The 21,414-nt window shown below is 42.7% G+C and overlaps 1 protein-coding gene across 5 annotated transcripts in view; it reads left to right on the top strand.

The window, feature by feature from the left end:
* The window catches only part of xrn1 (5'-3' exoribonuclease 1), a 130,481-nt gene that overhangs the window by 25,871 nt on the left and 83,196 nt on the right, over window positions 1-21,414 (top strand). For all 5 annotated transcript variants that reach the window (XM_070883655.1, XM_070883649.1, XM_070883654.1 and 2 more), the window contains exons 4-11: window positions 8,992-9,101; window positions 10,418-10,528; window positions 11,336-11,421; window positions 11,791-11,878; window positions 13,964-14,132; window positions 14,260-14,327; window positions 16,563-16,694; window positions 19,788-19,878. In XM_070883655.1, coding sequence (XP_070739756.1) covers window positions 8,992-9,101; window positions 10,418-10,528; window positions 11,336-11,421; window positions 11,791-11,878; window positions 13,964-14,132; window positions 14,260-14,327; window positions 16,563-16,694; window positions 19,788-19,878 — 855 coding nt within the window. The remainder of the gene's footprint in view (window positions 1-8,991; window positions 9,102-10,417; window positions 10,529-11,335; window positions 11,422-11,790; window positions 11,879-13,963; window positions 14,133-14,259; window positions 14,328-16,562; window positions 16,695-19,787; window positions 19,879-21,414) is intronic.

The raw sequence follows: 21,414 nt of genomic DNA, 5'->3' as shown, positions 1-21,414 counted from the left end.
TGCTGCTGCCCTGCCTGATGAGACATCCCCCCCCCCCCCCGCCCTCAACAGTACCCAAAGCGGTGTTGGAGGGGGATGACCGCAGGAAACCCCTGCACTACCTTCCTTCCATTTCTCTTCCTGTTGATCATCCATTCCCTATCTGTCTGTGTAATCTTTACCTGCAGTATGATCAACTCACTAAACGTGCTATTCATGGCATCCTCAGCATCGCGCATGCTCCAGAGTGAATCCACCCGCAGCTCCAGTGCCGCAATGCGGTCTGTCAGGATCGGCAGCAAGATACACTTCCCGCACATGTAGTTGTCAGGGACATTGACAGCGTCCCTGACTTCCCATATAGCACAGCAGGAGCATGACATGTGTCCGAGCTCTCCTGCCATAACTTAACCCTTAGATTAACTTAATTTGGCAAGAACAATAATAAAGATTACCTACTGATCGGTAAAAGAAAAAGAAAAACTACTCAACAATCACTTACCCCCTTGGCTGTGACGTCGCCTTTCGATTTCTTTCTACTTCTTTGTTTGCCTTCTGCCCCTGCTGCAGCTGCACTGGCTGGCTTCTGACGACACTCTGGCCTTTAAAGGGCGCTCGCCTCCCGAACTCCCGCTCCTGTGGCTGCCTCCGCGACACTCGGGTCTTTATAGGCCGCTCGCCTGTCGAACTCCTGCTCCTGTGGCCGCCTCTGACGACACTCGGGCCTTAATAGGCCGCTCGCCTCCCGAACTCCCGCTCAGCAAATTTGGCTACATTACTCTTGGTGCCTTCATCCAAGTCATTAATATAGATTGTAAATAGTTGAGGCCCCAGCACCGATTCCTGTGGCACCCCACTAGTTACAGTTTGCCAAGCTGAAAATGACCCTTTTATCTCGACTCTCTGTTTTCTGTTAGTTAGCTAATCCTCTATCCATGCTAATTAATTACCCCCAATCCAGTGATCTCTTATCTTGCACAGTAACCTTTTATATGGCACCTTATCGAATGCTTTCTGGAAATCCAAATACACAACATCTACTGGTTCCCCTTTATCCACCTTGCTCGTTACAGCCTCAAAGAACTCCAGCAAATTTATCAAACATGATTTCCCTTTCATAAAACCATGCTGACTCTTCTTGACGGTATTATAATTTTCTAAATGACCTGCTACTACTTCCTTAATGATGGACTCCAGCATTTTCCCAATAACAGAGGTTAGGCTAACGGGTCTATAGTTTCCTGCTTTCTGTCTCCCTCCTTTCTTAAAAAGGGGCGTTACATTTGCAAAATTCCCCCCTCCAGGGAATTTAGGTAGATTACAACCAATGCAGCCACTATCTCTGCAGCCACTTCTTTTAAGACCCTAGTATGCAGGCCATCAGGTCCAAGAGACTTGTGCACCTTTAGTCCCATTAGTTTGCCTATTACTTTTTCTCTATTGATGGTGATTGTTTTAAGTTTCCCCCCCCCTCCCAATCGTCCCTTGATTATCAATTATTGGGATGCTTTTAGTGTCTTCTACCGTGAAGACCGATCGATGCAAAGTATTTGTTCAAAGTCTCTGCTATTTTCCTGTTTCCCATTATTAATTCCCCAGTCTTGTTCTCTAAGGGACCAATGTTTACTTTAGCCACTTGCTTCCTTTTTTATATACCTGTAGAAGCTCTTACTGTATATTTCTTGCTAGTTTACTCATAATCTACTTCTCTTTTTTTCGTCGTCCTTTGCTGGTTTCTAAAAAATTTCCTAATGCTCTGGCCTCCCACTATTCTTCACAACATTGTCTGCCTTTGTTTTCAATTTGATACCAGCCTTTACTTCCTTAGTATGCCCTGGGTGGTTTACCCTTCTCTTAGAGTCTTTCTTTCTCACTGGAATATATCTTTGCTGAGAGTTATGAAATATCTCCTTAAATGTTTGCTATTGCTTATCTATCATCTTACCCTTTAATCTATTTTCTCATTCCACTTTAGCCAACTCTTCCTTCATACCATTGTAATTGCCTTTATTTAAGTTCAGGACACTAGTTTGAGACCTAGCTTTCTCACCCTCAAACTGAATTTGAAATTCTACCATGTTATGATCACTCTTCCCTAGAGGATCCTTTACTTAATTAATCCAATCTCATTACACATTACCAGATCTAAAATAGTCTGCTCCCTAGTTGGTTCCACAATGTATTGTTCTAAGAAACCATCCCGAATACACTCTATGAACTTTGCCAATTTGATTTGTCCAATCAAAATGAAGATTAAAATCGCGCATGATTATTGCCATACATTTCTTACAAGCCTCCATAATTTCTTGATTTGTACTCTGTCCAACAGTGTAGCTGCTGTTGGGGACCCTATTGACTACTCCCACCAGTGACTTCTTTCCCTTAATCTCCACCCAAACTGATTCTACATCTTGATCTTCTGAACTCGTATCATTTTTCACTAATGCTCTCATCCTTTATTAACAGAGCTACTCCACCTCCTTTTCCTTTCTGCCTATCCTTCCACAATGGCAAATACCCCTGAATATTCAGTTCCCAGCCTTGGTCACCTTGCAACCATGTTTATGTAATGGCTATCAGATCGTACCCATTTATTTCTATTTGTGCCACCAACTCATCTATCTTGTTACAAATGCTACGTGCATTCAGATAAAGAGCTTTTAATTTTGTCTTTTTATCATTTTTCCCTACTCTGCCCCCCCCTCCCCTTTCTGATGCGCTCTTATGTTTAAACACTCTGTCCCTTCCTGTCATACTCTGGTTATCATTACCCCTATCGCTGCCCTGCACTATTGCCTTCTCCTTTCTTTGACTTTTTAAATTTCCGCTCACCTGATCCCTCCCTCTGCTATTTGGTTTAAAGCCCTATTAATATACAACATTAGTTCCAGCACAAAAATGTTGATGTCTTCTACATGCTCTCCCTATTATAGAATCATAGAAGTTTACAGTACGGAAGGAGGCCATCTTGGCCCATCGTGTCCACGCCGGCCAACAAGAGGCTATCCAGCCAGATCCCACTTTCCAGCTGTAGGTCCGCAACCCTGCAGGTTACAGCACTTCAAGTGCACATCCAAATACTTTTTAAATGTTAGGGTTTCTGCCTCTGCCACCCTTTCAGGCAGTGAGTTCCAGACCCCCACAACCCTCTGGGTGAAGAAATTTTCCCTCAAATTCCCTCTAACCTTCTCCAATTACTTTAAATTTATGCCCCCTGGTTGTTGACCCCACTTTAAGGGAAACAGACCCTTCCTATCCACTCTATCCAGGCTCCTCATAATTTTATACACCTCAATGAGGTCTCCCCTCAGCCTTCTCTGGTCCAAGAAAAACAAACCCAGCCTATCCAATCTATCCTCATAGCTAAGATTCTGCATTCCTGGCAACATCCTTGTAAATCTCCTCTGCACCCTCTCTAGTGCAGTCACGTCCTTCCTGTAATGGGTTAAGTCATGGCAGGAGAGCTCGGACACGTGTTATGCTCCTCCTGTATTATGTGGGAAATTGGGGACGCCTCCGGTGTCCCTGAAGACTACGTGTGCGGGAAGTGTATCCGCCTCCAGCTCCTGACGGACCGCGTTGCGGAATTGGTGCTGAAGGTGGATTCACTCTGGAGCATCCACGATGCTGAGAATGACGTGAAAAGCACATTTAGTGAGTTGGTCTTACCGCAGTAAAGGGTCCACAGCCAGAGAGGGAATGAAAGACCAACAGGAAGAACAGTGCAAGGAAGGTTGTGCAGGGATCCCCTGCGGTCATTCCCCTGCAAAACAGATACACCGCTTTGAGAACTGTTGAGGGGAATGACTCATCAGGGGGGCGCAGCAGCAGCCAAGTTCATGGCACCGTGGCTGGCTCTGCTGCATAGGAGGGCAAGAAAAAGAGTGGGAGAGCGATAGTGTAAGGGGAATAGATAGGCGATTCTGCGGCCTCAACCGAGACTCCAGGATGGTATGTTGCCTCCCTGGTGCAAGGGTCAAGGATGTCTCGGAGTGGGTGCAGGACATTCTGAAAAGGGAGGGTGAGCAGCCAGTTGTCGTGGTGCACATTGGTACCAACAATATAGGTAAAAAACGGGATGAGGTCCTACGAGACGAATTTAAGGAGCTAGGAGCTAAATTTAAAAAGTAGGACCTCATAAGTAGTAATCTCGGGATTGCTACCAGTGCCACGTGCTAGTCAGAGTAGGAATCGCAGGATAGCTCAGATGAATACGTGGCTTGAGCAGTGGTGCAGCAGGGAGGGATTCAAATTCCTGGGGCATTGGAACCGGTTCTGGGGGAGGTGGAACCAGTACAAACCGGACGGTCTGCACCTAGGCAGGACCGGAACCAATGTCTTAGGGGGAGTGTTTGCTAGTGCTGTTGGGGAGGAGTTGAACTAATATGGCAGGGGGATGGGAACCAATGCAGGGAGACAGAGGGAAACAAATTGGAGACAGAAGCAAAAGACAGAAAGGAGATGAGTAAAAGTGGAGGGCAGAGAAACCCAAGGCAAAAAACAAAAAGAGCCACTTTGCAGCAAAATTCTAAAGGGTCTAAGTGTGTTAAAAAGGCAAGTCTGAAGGCTCTGTGCCTCAATGCGAGGAGTGTTCGGAATAAGGTAGACGAATTAACTGTGCAGATAGCAGTTAACGGAAACGATGTGGTTGGCATCACGGAGACATGGCTCCAGGGTGACCAAGGCTGGGAACTCAACATTTAGGAAGGATAGACAGAAAGGAAAAGGAGGCGAGGTAGCGTTGCTGGCTAAAGAGGAAATTAAGGCAATTGTGAGGAAAGACATTAGTTTGGATGATGTGGAATCGGTATGGGTGGAGCTACAGAATACCAAGGGGTAGAAAACGCTCGTGGGAGTTGTGTACAGACCTCCAAACAGTAGTAGTGATGTGGGGGAGGCCATCAAACAGAAAATTAGGGGTGCATGTAATAAAGGTGCAGCAGTTATCATGGGTGACTTTAATATGCATATAGATTGGGCTAACCAAACTGGAAACAATACGGTGGAGGAGGATTTCCTGGAATGCATAAGGGATGGTTTTTTAGACCAATATGTCGAGGAACCAACTAGAGGGCTGGCCATCTTAGACTGGGTGCTGTGTAATGAAAGAGGATTAATTAGCAATCTCGTGCGAGGCCCCTTGGGGAAGAGTGACCATAATATGGTGGAATTCTACATTAGGATGGAGAATGAAACAGTTAATTCAGAGACCAGGGTCCAGAACTTAAAGAAAGGTAACTTTGAAGGTATGAGGAGTGAATTGGCTAGGATAGATTGGCGAATAATGCTTAAGGGGTTGACAGTGGATGGGCAATGGCAGACATTTAGAGACCACATGGATGAACTACAACAATTGTACATCCCTGTCTGGCGTAAAAAAAGAAAAGGGAAGGTGGCTCAACGGTGGCTATCAAGGGAAATCAGGGACAGTATTAAAGCTAAGGAAGTGGCATACAAATTGGCCAGAAATAGCAGCGAACCCGGGGACTGGGAGAAATTTAGAACTCAGCAGAGGAGGATGAAGGGATTGATTAGGGCAGGGAAAATAGAGTACGAGAGGAAGCATGCAGGGAACATTAAAATGGACTGCAAAAGCTTCTATAGATATGTAAAGAGAAAAAGGTTAGTAAAGACAAACGTAGGTCCCCTGCAGTCAGAATCTGGGCAAGTCATAACTGGGAACAAAGAAATGGCAGACCAATTGAACAAGTACTTTGGTTCGGTATTCACTAAGGAGGACACAAACAACCTTCCAGATATAAAAAGGGTCAGAGGGTCTAGTAAGAAGGAGGAACTGAAGGAAATCCTTATTAATCGGGAAATTGTGTTGGGGAAATTGATGGGACTGAAGGCCGATAAATCCCCAGGGCCTGATGGTCTGCATCCCAGAGTACTTAAGGAGGTGGCCTTGGAAATAGCGGATGCATTGACAGTCATTTTCCAACATTCCATAGACTCTGGATCAGTTCCTATGGAGTGGAGAGTAGCTAATGTAACACCACTTTTTAAAAAAGGAGGGAGAAAGAAAACAGGGAATTATAGACCGGTCAGCCTGATGTCGGTAGTGGGTAAAATGATGGAATCAATTATTAAGGATGTCATAGCAGCGCATTTGGAAAGAGGTGACATGATAGGTCCAAGTCAGCATGGATTTGTGAGAGGGAAATCATGCTTGACAAATCTTCTGGAATTTTTTGAGGATGTTTCCAGTAGAGTGGACAAGGGAGAACTAGTTGACGTGGTGTATTTGGACTTTCAGAAGGCTTTCGACAAGGTCCCACACAAGAGATTAATGTGCAAAGTTAAAGCACATGGGATTGGGGGTAGTGTGCTGACGTGGATTGAGAACTGGTTGTCAGACAGGAAGCAAAGAGTAGGAACAAATGGGTACTTTTCAGAATGGCAGGCAGTGACTAGTGGGGTACCGCAAGGTTCTGTGCTGGGGCCCCAGCTGTTTACATTGTACATTAATGATTTAGACGAGGGGATTAAATGTCGTATCTCCAAATTTGCAGATGACACTAAGTTGGGTGGCAGTGTGAGCTGCGAGGAGGATGCTATGAGGCTGCAGAGTGACTTGGAGGTTAGGTGAGTGGGCAAATGCATGGCAGATGAAGTATAATGTGGATAAATGTGAGGTTATCCACTTTGATGGGTAAAAACAGAGTGACAGACTATTATCTGAATGGTGACAGATTAGGAAAAGGGGAGGTGCAACGAGACCTGGGTGTCATGGTAAATCAGTCATTGAAGGTTGGCATGCAGGTACAGCAGGCGGTTAAGAAAGCAAATGGCTTGTTGGCCTTCATAGCGAGGGGATTTGAGTACATGAGCAGGGAGGTGTTACTACAGTTGTACAGGGCCTTGGTGAGGCCACACCTGGAGTATTGTGTACAGTTTTGGTTTCCTAACTTGAGGAAGGACATTCTTGCTATTGAGGGAGTGCAGCGAAGATTCACCAGACTGATTCCTGGAATGGCGGGACTGACATATCAAGAAAGACTGGATCAACTGGACTTGTATTCACTGGAGTTCAGACGAATGAGAGGGGATCTCATAGAAATGTTTAAAATTCTGACAGGTTTAGACAGGTTAGATGCAGGAAGAATGTTCCCAATGTTGGGGAAGTCCAGAACCAGGGGTCACAGCCTAAGGATAAGGGGTAAGCCATTTCGGATCGAGATGAGGAGAAACGTCTTCTCCCAGAGAGTGGTGAACCTGTGGAATTCTCTACCAATTCACTAAATATATTCAAGAAGGAGTTAGATGTAGTCCTTACTACTCGGGGGATCAAGGGGTATGGCGAGAAAGCAGGAATGGGGTACTGAAGTTGCATGTTAGACATGAACTCATTGAATGGCGGTGCAGGCTCAACGGGCCGAATGGCCTACTCCTGCACCTATTTTCTATGTTTCTAATGCGGTGACCAGAACTGCACGCAGTACACCAGCTGTGGCCTAACCAGTGTTTTGTACAGTTCAAGCATAACCCCTCTGCTCTTGTATTCTATGCCTCGGCTAATAAAAGCAAGTAACCACCTTATCTACCTGGCCTGCTACCTTCAGGGATCTGTGGACATGCACTCCAAGGTCCCTTTGTTTCTCTACACTTCTTGGGGACCTACCATTTAATGTGTAATCCCTTTCCTTGTTCGCCCTCCCCAAATGCATTACCTCACACTATTTTGAGGAGTGGGGAAACCGCGTAATATATTAAGAGCTACCAACTAGTATGCAACATTGTATGTAACCTTTAATGAAGATGAAACTGCTGGAGATTTATCAACAGGTCGACTATTCAAAAAGTGAAGTACTGCAGATTCTGGAACTATGAAACGAATCGATTCTAGGGGTGTTTTCTAATGTAAAGCTTCACCACATCAGAAGCATCTACATAAAAATTGAGTTTATTTTGGGAAAGAAATTTGCATTAACTTGAAAAGACATGAAACAAGCACAGAAATGTATTTTCAATGATGGTGCTAATTGCTCATAGTCAATTTGAAAGAAACTGGCTTGATGCCCTTTTCCCATTGCGTGTATTCTTAAATCCGTGTGTTTGGTCACTTAAGAATTCTTAAAATCTTCTTTATAATGGAATTATAGTCCAGTTGGAAGTTAGTTTATTAAAACTATATAAGCTAACCATTTTTAATTTTTAAAAGTAGGAATTTAAAGTCGTGGATGAGCCCCAAACTCTCAGTTGAACAATAAAATATAGGTGGGGGGGAGCCTAATCCTGGTATTTGCTGAAATAGTGTATCAAATGTTCATTCCTCAATTTATGATAAACGCAATAACCCTAATTTGTCAATGCAATTCATCTTTCACAGTATCAGAGTAGAATTCTACTGTTAGGTTCTCCACTGGCTATCATTAATATTTAAGTGTTAACTTGCAGTTGGTTTGTGATACTACTTTAGGATGCTGGCGTGACAGCCCATAAATGAGAGGTCTGGAAGGAAGCTGCATGTTTCACATGCATTGAGCCACTCTACCAGATTAGGTCGAAACACATGGGTCGGCAGATATGCAAATTATATGCATTTGTATTGTGTATTTCTGTATTTTCTGTATTTTCCCATTTTATGTTCCTACATTTGTTTTTTCAGCTGGGAGAGTGGGTCAAGCTGAGCTGAGGACTTCTCAACTGCTTCAGTTACATTAAAAGATATTTTTTATGTTGTGGTCTTAATGGACACTAAGGCTCAAACTGTTAGTTCTCTTTCTCTTTCCACCCTGCCCCAGACTCTTCAAAAAGAAAGAGAAGTGCTGTGTAGCTGTTCCCATACAGGTTGTACAAGAATCTCTGAGCTTTAATACTCCGCAATGATTTCTAAAACTCCACCCTCGTTACAGGGCAAAGGCATTTTTGAGAATCTGTTCTTGAGTGAGAGTTTTTTGTTACTTGCTGATTTAGACACAATAGACATATTCCAAAAATAAGTTACGAAAAACACTTTTGATATGTTTTGAAAATGCGATTTTACTTGTATGTTCTGTTTTGTTTCAGGCACTGCTTTTATGGCCAGGTTACATGAGCAGCTAAAATATTTTGTAAACGTGAAGATTTCAACTGACAAATCCTGGGAAGATGTGACTGTGTACCTGTCAGGTCATGAGGTAATTAAATACTAAGCAGCCCAAAATTGTCCCTTTCCGCAAATTGAAATTCCTAGTGGGGGAAACATTTTCTAAATTGGTATTAAAGTAGACTGTCAAATGTTAATTTCTGAATCAATCCTGCTAAAGGCCATCCTTTAAAAAAACATTAGTGATCAGACAATACAAGTTAGAAAATTATATTGGAAAAGATGAGCAAATATATGCAATAGATTTACTTGTCACTACTATCAAAATGCCCTGGGTCTTCCATTTATTCTACATTTGTTACCAATTGGAAACTAGTTTACCAATTTGGTCAGCACATTTTAACTCCTGTATAATATAATTTGTGTTGATGCAAGACATTATGTTAACATCCATCATGCAAGTAATTCCATTGTTTTCAAAAATATATTTATTCATTATACTTGGGCTTCTTGGCATAAAATGTTAATCTAATTTCACTAATTTATAAATAGATGCTTATGTGTCTATTTTTATATTATTGATAAATCTTTGTGCTCAATACTGTAAGGAATGTCACTGGTAGGGAATGGTACACTTCTCCATTTTAGATGCTACTGTCATAAATTACTTCTGTGTAATAAGTTTTTTCTGCACTGCTCTAACAACGCCCCTTAATCCCAACCTCTGAAAATCATCCCTTACTGTACCAGCATGAATTTTGTGGTCTCTTAAGACTTAGTTTGTGTTTAAAAGAGCAATGTTTTGCTCTGGAGCCGTGCCTGATAGGAGAAACTGAATTAAGACTATCCAGACTTGTTTTACGTGAAACCATTACAGCTACTTGAGCTACTAGGAGTGTACAACTTTTTTGTTGTTGTGGGGCTTGGGTCTCTACTCTGGAGCTTTGGATGTATCTCAAGGTGCAGATATTAACATTTTTTGAGTTTTAATTGAGGATCTATACACCAATGAGGCGGTTACATTAACAATTCCTCTGTAAACCTCCAGCACAAGAAATTCAAACAGGAGAAACTAGCGAATAAGAAATGTAAGGACAAATAGAATTGAGTTGTCCCCACCTCATGGGCCAGTTGCCTGGGTTCAGGAGTTGCATGTGGTTCGTGGGCAGTTGTTTGCACACTCCTGAACTAAAGAGAGACTTTTATCCTTTCAGTCGATGCTGGATCTAGAATGGAAAGACGGCATTTCAACACTCTGATACCGAGTCCTTCGGCTTTGGTAGTTAAGCTGTTGGATTTTATTCACAGTTTTTTTCAGTGATAGTAACACATAGCAATACAGTATGTAACTGTTCAAATACATGATTCTCTATTATGATATCATCTTATTTTTATTTCCATTACTAGACCCCGGGTGAGGGAGAACACAAAATCATGGAATTTATTAGAGCTGAAACAAGAAAACCTGATCATGATCCCAATACGAGACACTGTCTATATGGACTGGATGCTGATTTAGTATGTATTAAGTGATACTCTTGAGAATAAAAAAATATTTTATCGAGTGATAGCTATATATTAAAAGTCTTGGGTCTAACCCCCCCCCCCCTCCCCCACCTCTCTCTCTCTCTCTCTTTCCCCCCTCCCCTCCTTCTCTCTCTTCTCCCTTCTCTCACTCTTTCCTTTCCGCCCCCCCCCCCCCCTCCCATCTCCTATTGAGCAATTTTCACTTTTTTCTCAGTGGCTATATTATGAAGAAAACCCTTGAATAATTCTCTTTCTAAATTGTGATATTTACAAGATAAACAGAACTGCAGTTATTATTTTGGTGCAGAAAATGCAGCTGGATTGTTAACTTTCCTGAGAGGTCGGTCTTGTTTTAATTTCTCCCTAATTGGGAATCTCCTTACCACCCACCATATAGCTGAACATATTAGTCAAAGTGATATGTCACTTTAAGGTTGGAAGCATCTGGTCTCCAATTGGTACCTATCCACAGTGACATGGCTGAGCCAGTGGGTGCTAAAGTTGGTACTCCACTGTCCCCTCATCACAACTTCCAGATCAATCACGATATTGTACTATCAATATTACATTTCAATTCTGTTGAATATTTTTTATTTTATAAATAAGTACACCATCATTGTATGAGTCTCTTGTTGATGCAGTTCTTTTTAAGAACACATGATTATTAAATGCTTTGTGTTTTTGCATAACTTCACTGATCAGGATAAGGGCTTTATCATGGTTACAAGTAGTTTTTTTTGGAAAAGTAATTCACGCTCCAGTGTACAACTAAATTACTGATCTTTGTGTTTGATGTAGATCATGCTTGGATTAACAAGCCATGAACCAAATTTTTCCCTTTTGAGGGAAGAAGTTCGATTTGGTGGCAGGAAATCTCAGAAACGGTAGGATCTTTGTACTTTTGAATAGTGTTCCTCGAGCTTTAAATCAAGTTTTTTTAATTCCTCTAATTGGAATATATAATTTTGCTCATCTTCCTGGGCGTTTCCTTTGCCAGCTCAGATTATTTCACCGAGCTTGTTTAATACTACTCTAACCACAGAGGTCTGCAAAAGTGCTCTGGACTCATTAGCCCTTTCCTTCATGAGAAGAAAATCTTTGGATTTTGCTGGATACCTTCCTACTACTGCATGGCTAAAATAGAAAAACTTTCCGTGTTCTTCATATTCTTGATGTTTCAATAGCTAGATTATTCTTTATGATGTTGATTTTGATGCACAATTATCTGCTAATCATAGTTATGTTTGTTGCAGGATTGCTGCAGTTGAAGAAACTACGTTTCACTTATTGCATCTGTCCCTAATGAGAGAGTATATTGACTATGAGTTTTCATCTGTACGGGTCAGTATTTGGATTGAGATTGGTTTCTGAAAAAGACTATACTGAATTGCCACATAACCATAAATGGTATAAAAGGAGATACTGCAGCAGTTAGTTTCTCTTTGATCTCCCTCCTTCTTCTGCTTTAGTGCTGTTAAACTGGGTGGAGGCAGTATGTGAAGTGCCCCTTTCTAGTGGCATCAGGAATTTAGTTTGCTGCCCACAGCCTCTGTTGCCTGATATCTTCAGAAAGGAGCTTCTACAAAAGTTCTACACAGGTTAACTCTGAGCAGGACCTTGATAGAAAAGTAGAGGAACAAAACTGAACTGAGAGACAGGCGTATGTAAGTAGGTGTCTCTATTTCACAATTGGACGCAAGAAGAACCAACTCTCCAATCCACCTTCTCTAACTTAAAATGTGATAAAATGAGAATATATCATATTAAAAGTATTTTTTTTTTAAATTTGGAGTACTTCTCTGCACATACACTTACGACTTCTTCCAAGGCTTCTGCCAGTGCTACTCTGCGACAGTCTATTACACAAACCTGACTTAGGTTGACTTCGAGCCTAAAAAGTGCCTTGGGTCCATTTTGTTCCTTCTGTGGGTGGTAAGGTGGACCATGTACAGTAGACACCTCAAGTCGCTGAAGAAATACCATCAACGATGCCTCCGCAAGATCCTACAAATCCCCATGGAGGACAGACGCACCAACATTGGCGTCTTCGACCAGGCCAACATCCCCAGCATTGAAGCACTGACTCGGCAGGCCACATCGTTCGCATGCCAGGCAAGACTCCCAAAGCAAGTGCTCTACTCGGAATTATTTCACGGCAAACGAGCCAAAGGTGGGCGGAGGAAACGTTACAAGGACACCCTCAAAGCCTCCCTGATAAAGTGTAACATCCCCACTGACACCTGGGAGTCCCTGGCCAAAGACTGCCCTAAGTGGAGGAAGTGCATCCGGGAGGGTGCTGAGCACCTCTAGTCTCGTCACCGAGAGCATGCAGAAATCAAACGCAGGCAGCGGAAAGAGCATGCAGCAAACCAGTCCACCCACCCTTTCCCTCAACGACTGTCTGTCCCACCTGTGACAGGGACTGTGGTTCTCGTATTGGACTGTTCAGCCACCTAAGGACTCAGTTTTAAGAGTGGAAGCAAGTCTTCCTCGATTCCGAGGGACTGCCTCTGATGATGAATTCTACTAGTCCAGGGTTCATTGGCCATTATTTAATGAGTGATAAATCAAGTTAAGAAATCGTTTAGTTTTCACATGGGCGTGAATGATCAAAGGCAGCTGTTCATTGAGTACAAGGTTCGTTTTGTGTTTTGCTGCATGTGTCAAAGAAAACAACTGAATTTTCCACTACAAAGCTTTTTTAATCCCCTCTTCCTGTGAGAGCCCAGGATCCCATATATTTTATTAACTGTTTTGTTAACCTGTCCTGCCACCTTCAAAAATTTGTGCACAAGCACCCCCAGGTCTCTCCGTTCTTGCACCCCCTTTAATATTGTACCATTTAATGTGTATGGTTTCTCCTCATTCTTCCTAGCAAAATGTATCACCTCACACTTCTCTCTATTAAATTTCATCTGCCATGTGCCCGCCCATCCCACCAGCCTGTCTATGGCTTCTTGAAGTCTATCACTATCCTCCTCACTGTTCACTATACTTCCAACTTTTGTGTCATCTGCAAATTTTGAAATTGTGCCCTGTACCCCCAAGTCCAAGTTATTAATGTATATCAAAACAGCAGTGGTCCTAGCACTGAACGTTGGGGAACGTCACCGTATATCTCCCTCCAGTCTGAAAAAAAGCTGATGATGCTCCTACCAGAGGATCTGTTACAATTTTGGGTATTTTTAAAGAATATTCACCCCCGCTGCACCGCCCCCCCGCCCCGTTCACCAGTTCTGGTAAGCAGACTGTTCAATTTTGTTTTCTAAATAATCTGCCTTAGATAATGTGACCTAAGGATTAGCAGTTGCCCTGTTGCAGTAATGTGCCGGTGGATTAAACCCAATACTGTGCTGCACTGCCACATTCACTTTGAAACTTGGATCAGACTTAAATAAACTGCTTGTTCTTGATCTCAATTAACAGGACAAGATTTGCTTTGAGTATGACCTTGAACGAATAATTGATGACTGGATATTGATGGGGTTTCTTGTTGGTAATGATTTTATTCCTCATCTACCTCATTTACACATCAATCATGATGCACTTCCTTTGCTATACAAGACGTACACGGAGGTCCTGCCAACCCTTGGAGGTGAGTGCATGAAACAAAATACTCTCTAGTAAATTATCTCACTGGTTTATTCCAGTATGATTTTAAACTCATTGTTTCAGAGGCAAATAAGTGATTTGCAGTGAAATTGTAATTTTCTTCTGATCAGGGTATATTAATGAAGGCGGAACATTAAATTTGGAACACTTTGAGAAGTATCTTGCAAAACTGTCAGAAGTAAGTATAGATTGTTTCCATCACTTGAAAGTTTTATTTGAACTTTTTACAGTTCACATAAATGTAGCTTAATTTAGACTGAAGATTATTTTTGAAAGGTCTGTTTAAAGAAAACATCAAGAATATATATTCAGCCTTGTCACTAAGATTTCAGTGATATGCAATGGCCGATGTGTGTAATTTGCAGTTGGGTCCATTTGTCCTGTTTTAAAATAAAACAAAACATTGAATACTACTTCCAGTTTCTGCGTTTCCAAATTTGGCTTGTGTCTGGAGAGCGATTTTTGAGCTAACGGCTATTGGTGTTTACTGGTCATGCTGTTATGCGCTCAGCAAGCAGATAGTAGACATAAGAGCTTTTAAATTGCTTATGGTCATGAGTATTTTTTTTCCTGTGTATGCCCATCCTCACTTCTTTATAATGTTAAAAAATAAATGTTTACGGTAAGGGGAAAACGGGAAGGCTTCTCCTCCCACGAGCGGGCCCCCTGATATAGAGGGTCGACGCTCGCCCCAACCTGCGTAACAGCCCCCGGAGTTAGCAGACAGAGACATATGGCAAGATGTAACGATCTTTTATTACCAACGTCGGGGAACACCTCTCATCACAGCCGCCTGTGCGTGGAGATGTTCCCCGAACAGCACAATCATACAACTTTTATACATTTCAAAAAACCCTCCGTTCCCTGGTAAGACCTCCCTAGATCTCTAATTGGACTACCTTATCTGTGCTACTTCTCTAATTGGACTACCTTATTAGTGCTACTTTGGATTGACAGGCCAAGACCCTCGTGACCACCTTAGGCCGTGACTAGAATTACTTCATTAGGTCAGAATTTGTTGATTCTCCTCGATGCCCGTGAGTCTGCCTCGAGCCTCTTCGCAAGGTCTTATCAATGTCTGTTTAGGTTCTCACATCGTATCCGGTCGGAATATTATTGAATTAATAACTTCTGGAGTCTTGATACTGGAATGTACAAGGCCAAAGAGAGGCCTTTTACCTCCTTTATGGGTCGGTGCAGGAACCAGCACTTTAACCCTTGTCCCGCTGGTACCCCTAATGCCAAATTTTTCTCTTACATTTACAAATTCTTGTCTTACTTTTCCCACCCTAAGAGGTGGAGTGAGAGTTGACCTCTTTTCAAAGATTTTGCCAGTCTTGCATCAGCCTTTAGGAAATGAACAAGAACTTCATGGAGAATGATGTGTTCCACCTACCCATTTTTATCTCCATATGGGAAGGGTCTGACATCTACTTGGTAGCTACTTCCACTTCCCCGACTCCTGAAAATATAGCCAAGATCGGGTATTGTGGTATGACACGAGCTTCAACTTCGACTTGGTGAAAGAGCCTGCATGCCTCCATGTTTGAAAAGTTACACTGGTAGACGACAGACAAATTGAAGTTGTTCACTGTCCAAATATAATTTGACTATCTTGCTGAAGGGGCTCAAATTGAGAGCTTTGGAAATAATGAATCCATGAGCCTTACGACAAACAGTGTTTGGTGCTGTACCATAAGATGAAAAGTTCCAAAGTATGGCATCTGTCTTTCCTTTGGCACAACAAACAGAGTGGATACAAAAGCAAAATACTGCAGATGCTAGAATCTGAAATAAAAACAGAAAATGCTGGAAATACTCAGCAGGTCAGGCAGCATCTGTGGAGAGAGAAACTGAGTTAATGTTTCCGGTCGATGACCCTTTATAAGAAGAGTGGAAGTAACTTGGTGCAAATAACTTTGTTAAAACTATTCCCTGCATAGATTTAGCAGCACCATATTTGAGCTGCCTTTCAATGACATACTATCTTTTTTCTATCTTTTGTTTGGGTATTTTTAATAAGTCATAAATGATTGAAAACTGAATCTGAAGCAATGCCATTTCAAACTTTTCTTCCCACCTTTTCAATGAAGAATGCCTTTTCAAATACAAGTAAGTTCCGATGCAATGAAAGTGATTACTCGCTAAACAAGGCTTACTGGAGCAAGCATTAAGCCACTAAAAAGCACTGGTATGCTTTTGGTACCTTGTGCAAATTGCTCAGATCTTTTTGCATTCTCAGGAGACAACTGGGTAATTTCAAGAGACACGCCAATTTATAGAGTTGCTTGAACTATACTTGATTAAGTTTATATGTATTAGTAACTTTTCATCAATTCAGTAGTATTTGGGTGGTTTTTTGCTTTGTTGAAGTGTTTGCCTGATTAAATGTGATATAATTGTTCTATTGCAGTTTGATCGTGAACATTTCAGTGAAGTTTTTGTTGATCTAAAGTGGTTTGAAAGTAAAGTGGGTAAAAAGTACCTAAATGAGGCAGCAGGTATTGCAGCAGAGGAAGCAAAACGACGCAAGAAGAAAAACAAGGTATGTATCATCTTGTTCCTCTTCAAATACTCTTTACAACTGAATGTAGGATTAACTTTTTAAATTGTGAGGTTCTATTGCAAAAAAAAAATGAAATAATTTAAACTAACCGTGCTCATTGAATCACAGAAGTATTCAAGTAATTCAGTCTAATTGAAATATGGAATTAGTATTGGTCAATTGGCCAATCAAGTCTGCTCCTTCCACAGACTATATAATCATAGAAATTTACAGCACGGAAGGAGGCCATTTTGGCCCATCGTGTCTGCGCGGCCGACCAAGAGCTATCCAGCCTAATCCCACTTACCGGCTCTTGGCCTGTAGCTCTTTAAGTGCGCATGCAAGTATTTTTAAATGGGGTGAGGCTTTCTGCCTCTACCACCCTTTCAAGCAGCGAGTTCCAGACCCCCACCACCCTCTGGGTAAATAAGTTTCCCCTCGTATCTCGTCTATACCTCCCCCCAATTACTTTAAATCTATGCCCCGTGGTTGTTGACCCCTCTGCCAAGGAAAACAGGTCCTTCCTATCCACTCTATCCAGGCCCCTCATAATTTTATCCACATTAATCAGGTTTCCCCTCAGCTTCCACTGTTCCAAAGAAAACAGAACCAGCATCTCCAATCTTTCCTCATAGCCAAAATTCTCCAGTTCAGGCAACATTCTTGTAAATCTCCTCTGCACCCTTTCCAGTGCAATCACATATTTCCTGTAATGTGGTGACCAGAACTGCACGCAGTACTCTAGCTGCGGCCTAACCAGTGTTTCATACAGTTCAAGCATAACCTCCTTGCTCTTGTATCGCATGCCTCGACTAATAAAGGCAAGTATTCCATATGCCTTCTTAATTACCTTATCTACCTGGCTTGCTACCTTCAGAGATCTGTGGACCTGCACTCCAAGGTCCCTTTGTTCCTCTCGACTTTTCTGTGTCATGCCATTTAATATGTATTCCCTTGCCTTGTTAGACCTCCCTAAATGCATTACCTCACACTTATCCTGATTGAATTCCATTTGCCACTGTTCTGCCCACCTGACCAGTACATTGATATCGTCCTGCAAAACGCAGCTTTCTTCTTCATTATCAACCGCATGGCCTATTTTAGAGTCATCTGCAAACTTCTTAATCATACCCCCAACATTTCAAGTCCAAGTCATTGATATATACCACGAAAAGCAAAGGACCCAGTACTGAGCTCTGCAGAACCCCACTGGGTACAGCCTTCCAGTCACAAAAACAGCCATCAACCATTACCCTTTGCTTCCTGCCTCTGAGCCAATTTTGGTTCCAACTTGCCACTTTGCCCTGGATCCCATGGGCTTTTACTTTTGTGACCAGTCTGCCATGTGGGAACTTATCAAAAGCTTTGCTAAAATCCATATACACTACATCATATGCACTGCCCTCATCGACCCTCCTGGTTACCTCCTCAAAGTTCAATCAAGTTAGTCAGACACGACCTTCCCTTAACAAATCTATACTGATTGTTCTTGATTTATCCTGTCCCTCAGGATTTTTTCCAGTAATTTTCCAATCACCGAGGTTAGTCTGACTGGCCTGTAATTACTCGGTCTTTCCCTTTCTCCCTACGTACAATTTATCCAACCACGTCCATTTCATCTCCTGAGAAAAACTTCCCGATCCCCAGAAATTATGAAGCAAAACTCCAGAAGATCTGTCCATTCTCACATTGCTGCTATTCAAGCTTGGCATGATACATTCTACTGTCTTCTCCTCGCCCTCTTCCGACTCACAGCATGGAAATCTGTGTTCCATTGACTGTTTGTTTGTTTAATTGTCTCAGTCAGTTGGCCCAGCATGAGGGGGGATTACTAATTGTATTGATGCACTGAGTCATAGAATAACCTGATTTAAGTTCATGGTCAGCATGTGGTTGAAACTTACTTCAAGTAATTGAGTAAACACAAGATAAATACTGCAGGAGGGCAGGTGTCGATGAGTATTAATGATCAAGTGTTTCTCCCCATCCTTCCTGCAGTATGATGACTGTGGTTTAAATGATCCAGCAGGAAAATGCACAATGTTTTCATCTGAATTTCTTAACAATCTGTCCATTTTTACCAATAATGGGCTAAACTTTCACCATTTTTGGCGGGTTTTCGGCTATTTTTTTCGGCAATACAGCTGTTGTTGCTAGAGAAACCGCCCAGCGAAAGTGTCCCCCTTAGTTTTTTAATGGTACCGCCCAAATCTCAAAACGCCCACCAGGACCAAACTGCCGACGTGCACCACCGAGAAAATCGGCAGGGTGTAATTTTGGCCTCAACAGGAGCCCGAGCAGATCGCCGAGGGAACCGCCCGGTGAAAGCTGCTTAAACAGGGCGGTAGGTGAGTACTCTGCAAAGAAAGGTATGTTAAAGGTTCTTTATTTATTTATTTTTAATGGTAAAAGGGTGATTAGTTTTAAAAGTGTCTTGGGAATGTTTTTTAACTTATTTTTTTGCGTGAAAATTAAAAAAAAAAAAAAAAAAATTCCCCCGCCCTAGGCCTAACCACTGTCTCGGACTAAATTTTAAAAAAAATTTAAGAACCGTCCGTTTTACCCCTTTTAATCGCCGAGAATAATGGTGCAAGATCCATTTTCTCGCCGGGCGATTATTTTTAACTTAATAATGGAAATTTTTGCCAGTGTTACTTCCAAAACGTTAGCAGTTTTTCTGAGCGAGTAATCGGGCATTGAGGGTCTCTCGGGGAAAGTCTAGCCCAATAAGTTCAAACATTGTTACAGTGGTTCTTATTTGCAAGGCAGCTTATTGAGGTTTAAAATTATCTACCAACTCAATGTTTAAGCAAAACAATGGTTATAATGTAGATATCTCATGTAAATATTTTTTAGAAAGTGTTTTGGGTGTGATTTTAGTTAGATCTGATTGATGTCAGTTGCTATGTAATGCCGTATGATAGGGGAGTTAATTTCTGGGGAAGGAGGGGGAATGGAATTAGTGGCATCAGTTCAGTCCAATTGACTGATCGTGGGGGTCTCTCTATTAAAGGAGACATTTGTAAGTGTGCTGTCTTTTTAAGGGTCCTTAATTGGGAGAGCAAAACAGTTTATGCTATTTTTTATACACAGGTTCGAGATGATTTGTGTTTAGCTGTATTGGATGAAGGTGGAAATGAGGCAGGAGCCTGTTCAAATTGCAGTGCTGAATTCAATCACAAAGGTAGACATAAGCCATGCATAAACATTTTAACAACCTGAAACCATTGCCACTTATTCTTCTAACAGTTCATTCTTTGGATATCAGTAAAATATTACATTTCAGTGTTATTTTTGAATTTGCTTGCATTTATTAAGTCACAACTAATTGAAGTAAAGTTTAAAATGCCTTGGACTGGATTTTCACCATTTAGCCCTACCACTGGTTTTCCAGTGGTATTTAAAAATAGTTTTTTTTTTAACCACCGAAATACCACTTTCACTCAAAGCCGCTATTTTCATCAAATATGACCGGTGCTAGGACTAACTGTATTTCATTCTTATTTTTAATCGTGCAACACTCAATGGGCCCAAAATTCCCAAACCCCTTTTTCCCGAATTGCGCCGACTTTGTGCGCTCAAAACGGTGCCAAAAAACTTACCAAGAATTCTGGCTGCTCTGCTCTGTGTCCCGGGTCCTGACGTGGCGTTTCTTGTTGAGTGGGGAGGGGGGGGTGGTGGAGCTACAGCCTTGCGCCGAAAACAGTGCCGGCAGCTGCGCGCATGTGCAGTAGAGTCTGCGCGCATGCGCAATAGCTCCTCACCCTCCCAGCGTGTCGCCGCCCCTATCCCTGGCTGAAGGGATCTCAGCACGGCTGCGGTAAGGGTGTGTAGATGTGGCCTCAGATTCACTGTGTTCCAGCTCCCGATCACAATCCAGTGACATCTGTTGGGAATCCCATACATGTGAACGTCGAGCAAGGATGGGATCAGGCACAGCTGTGATGCCTCACCATGGATGAACAGCTTGCTGATACTCACACAGGAATAATTGGCGATTGGGCAGGGGGTGCCTGTGCAAAGCAATTCGGCGGCAGTCGGGAGCAGCGTCGGAGGTGCGTGGAGAGGCCTATAAAAGGCACAGCAGGGAGTCCGGGGCTAGCGTCGGCGGCAGTCGGGAGCAGCGTCGAGGAGGTGCGTGGAGAGGCCTATAAAAGGCACAGCAGGGAGTCCGGGGCCCAGAGTCGGCGGCAGTCGGGAGCAGCGTCGAGGAGGTGCGTGGAGAGGCCTATAAAAGGCACAGCAGTGAGTCCGGGGCCCAGCGTCGGCGGCAGTCGGGAGCAGCGTCGAGGAGGTGCGTGGAGCGGCCTATAAAAGGCGTTACTTGTGCAGCTATAGGGAGAAGGCAAAAAAGAAGTAGAAAGAAATCAAAAGGTGACGTCACAGCCAAGAGGGTAAGTGATTGGCTGGTGATTGGTGAGTAGTTTTTCTTTTTTCTCTTCTATATCAGTGAGTAACTTTTAACATTGTTGTTGCCAATTTAAGTGTATATAAGGGTTAAGTCATGGCAGGAGAGCTCGGTCGGGTGTTATGCTCCTCCTGTACCATGTGGGAACTCAGGGACACTTCCGGTGTCCCTGACGATTACGTGTGCGGGAAGTGTATCCGCCTCCAGCTCCTGACAGACCGCGTTGCGGAGTTGGAGCTGAGGGTGGATTCACTCTGGAGCATCCACGATGCTGAGAATGACGTGAGTATCACATGTAGCGAGTTGGTCGTA

This window comes from Pristiophorus japonicus, chromosome 6 (assembly GCF_044704955.1).
Source record: "Pristiophorus japonicus isolate sPriJap1 chromosome 6, sPriJap1.hap1, whole genome shotgun sequence".
In the NCBI taxonomy this organism is placed as follows: Eukaryota; Metazoa; Chordata; class Chondrichthyes; family Pristiophoridae; genus Pristiophorus; species Pristiophorus japonicus.
The sequence above is the reverse complement of the archived record's forward strand: the minus strand, read 5'-3'. Positions and strand labels throughout refer to the sequence as shown.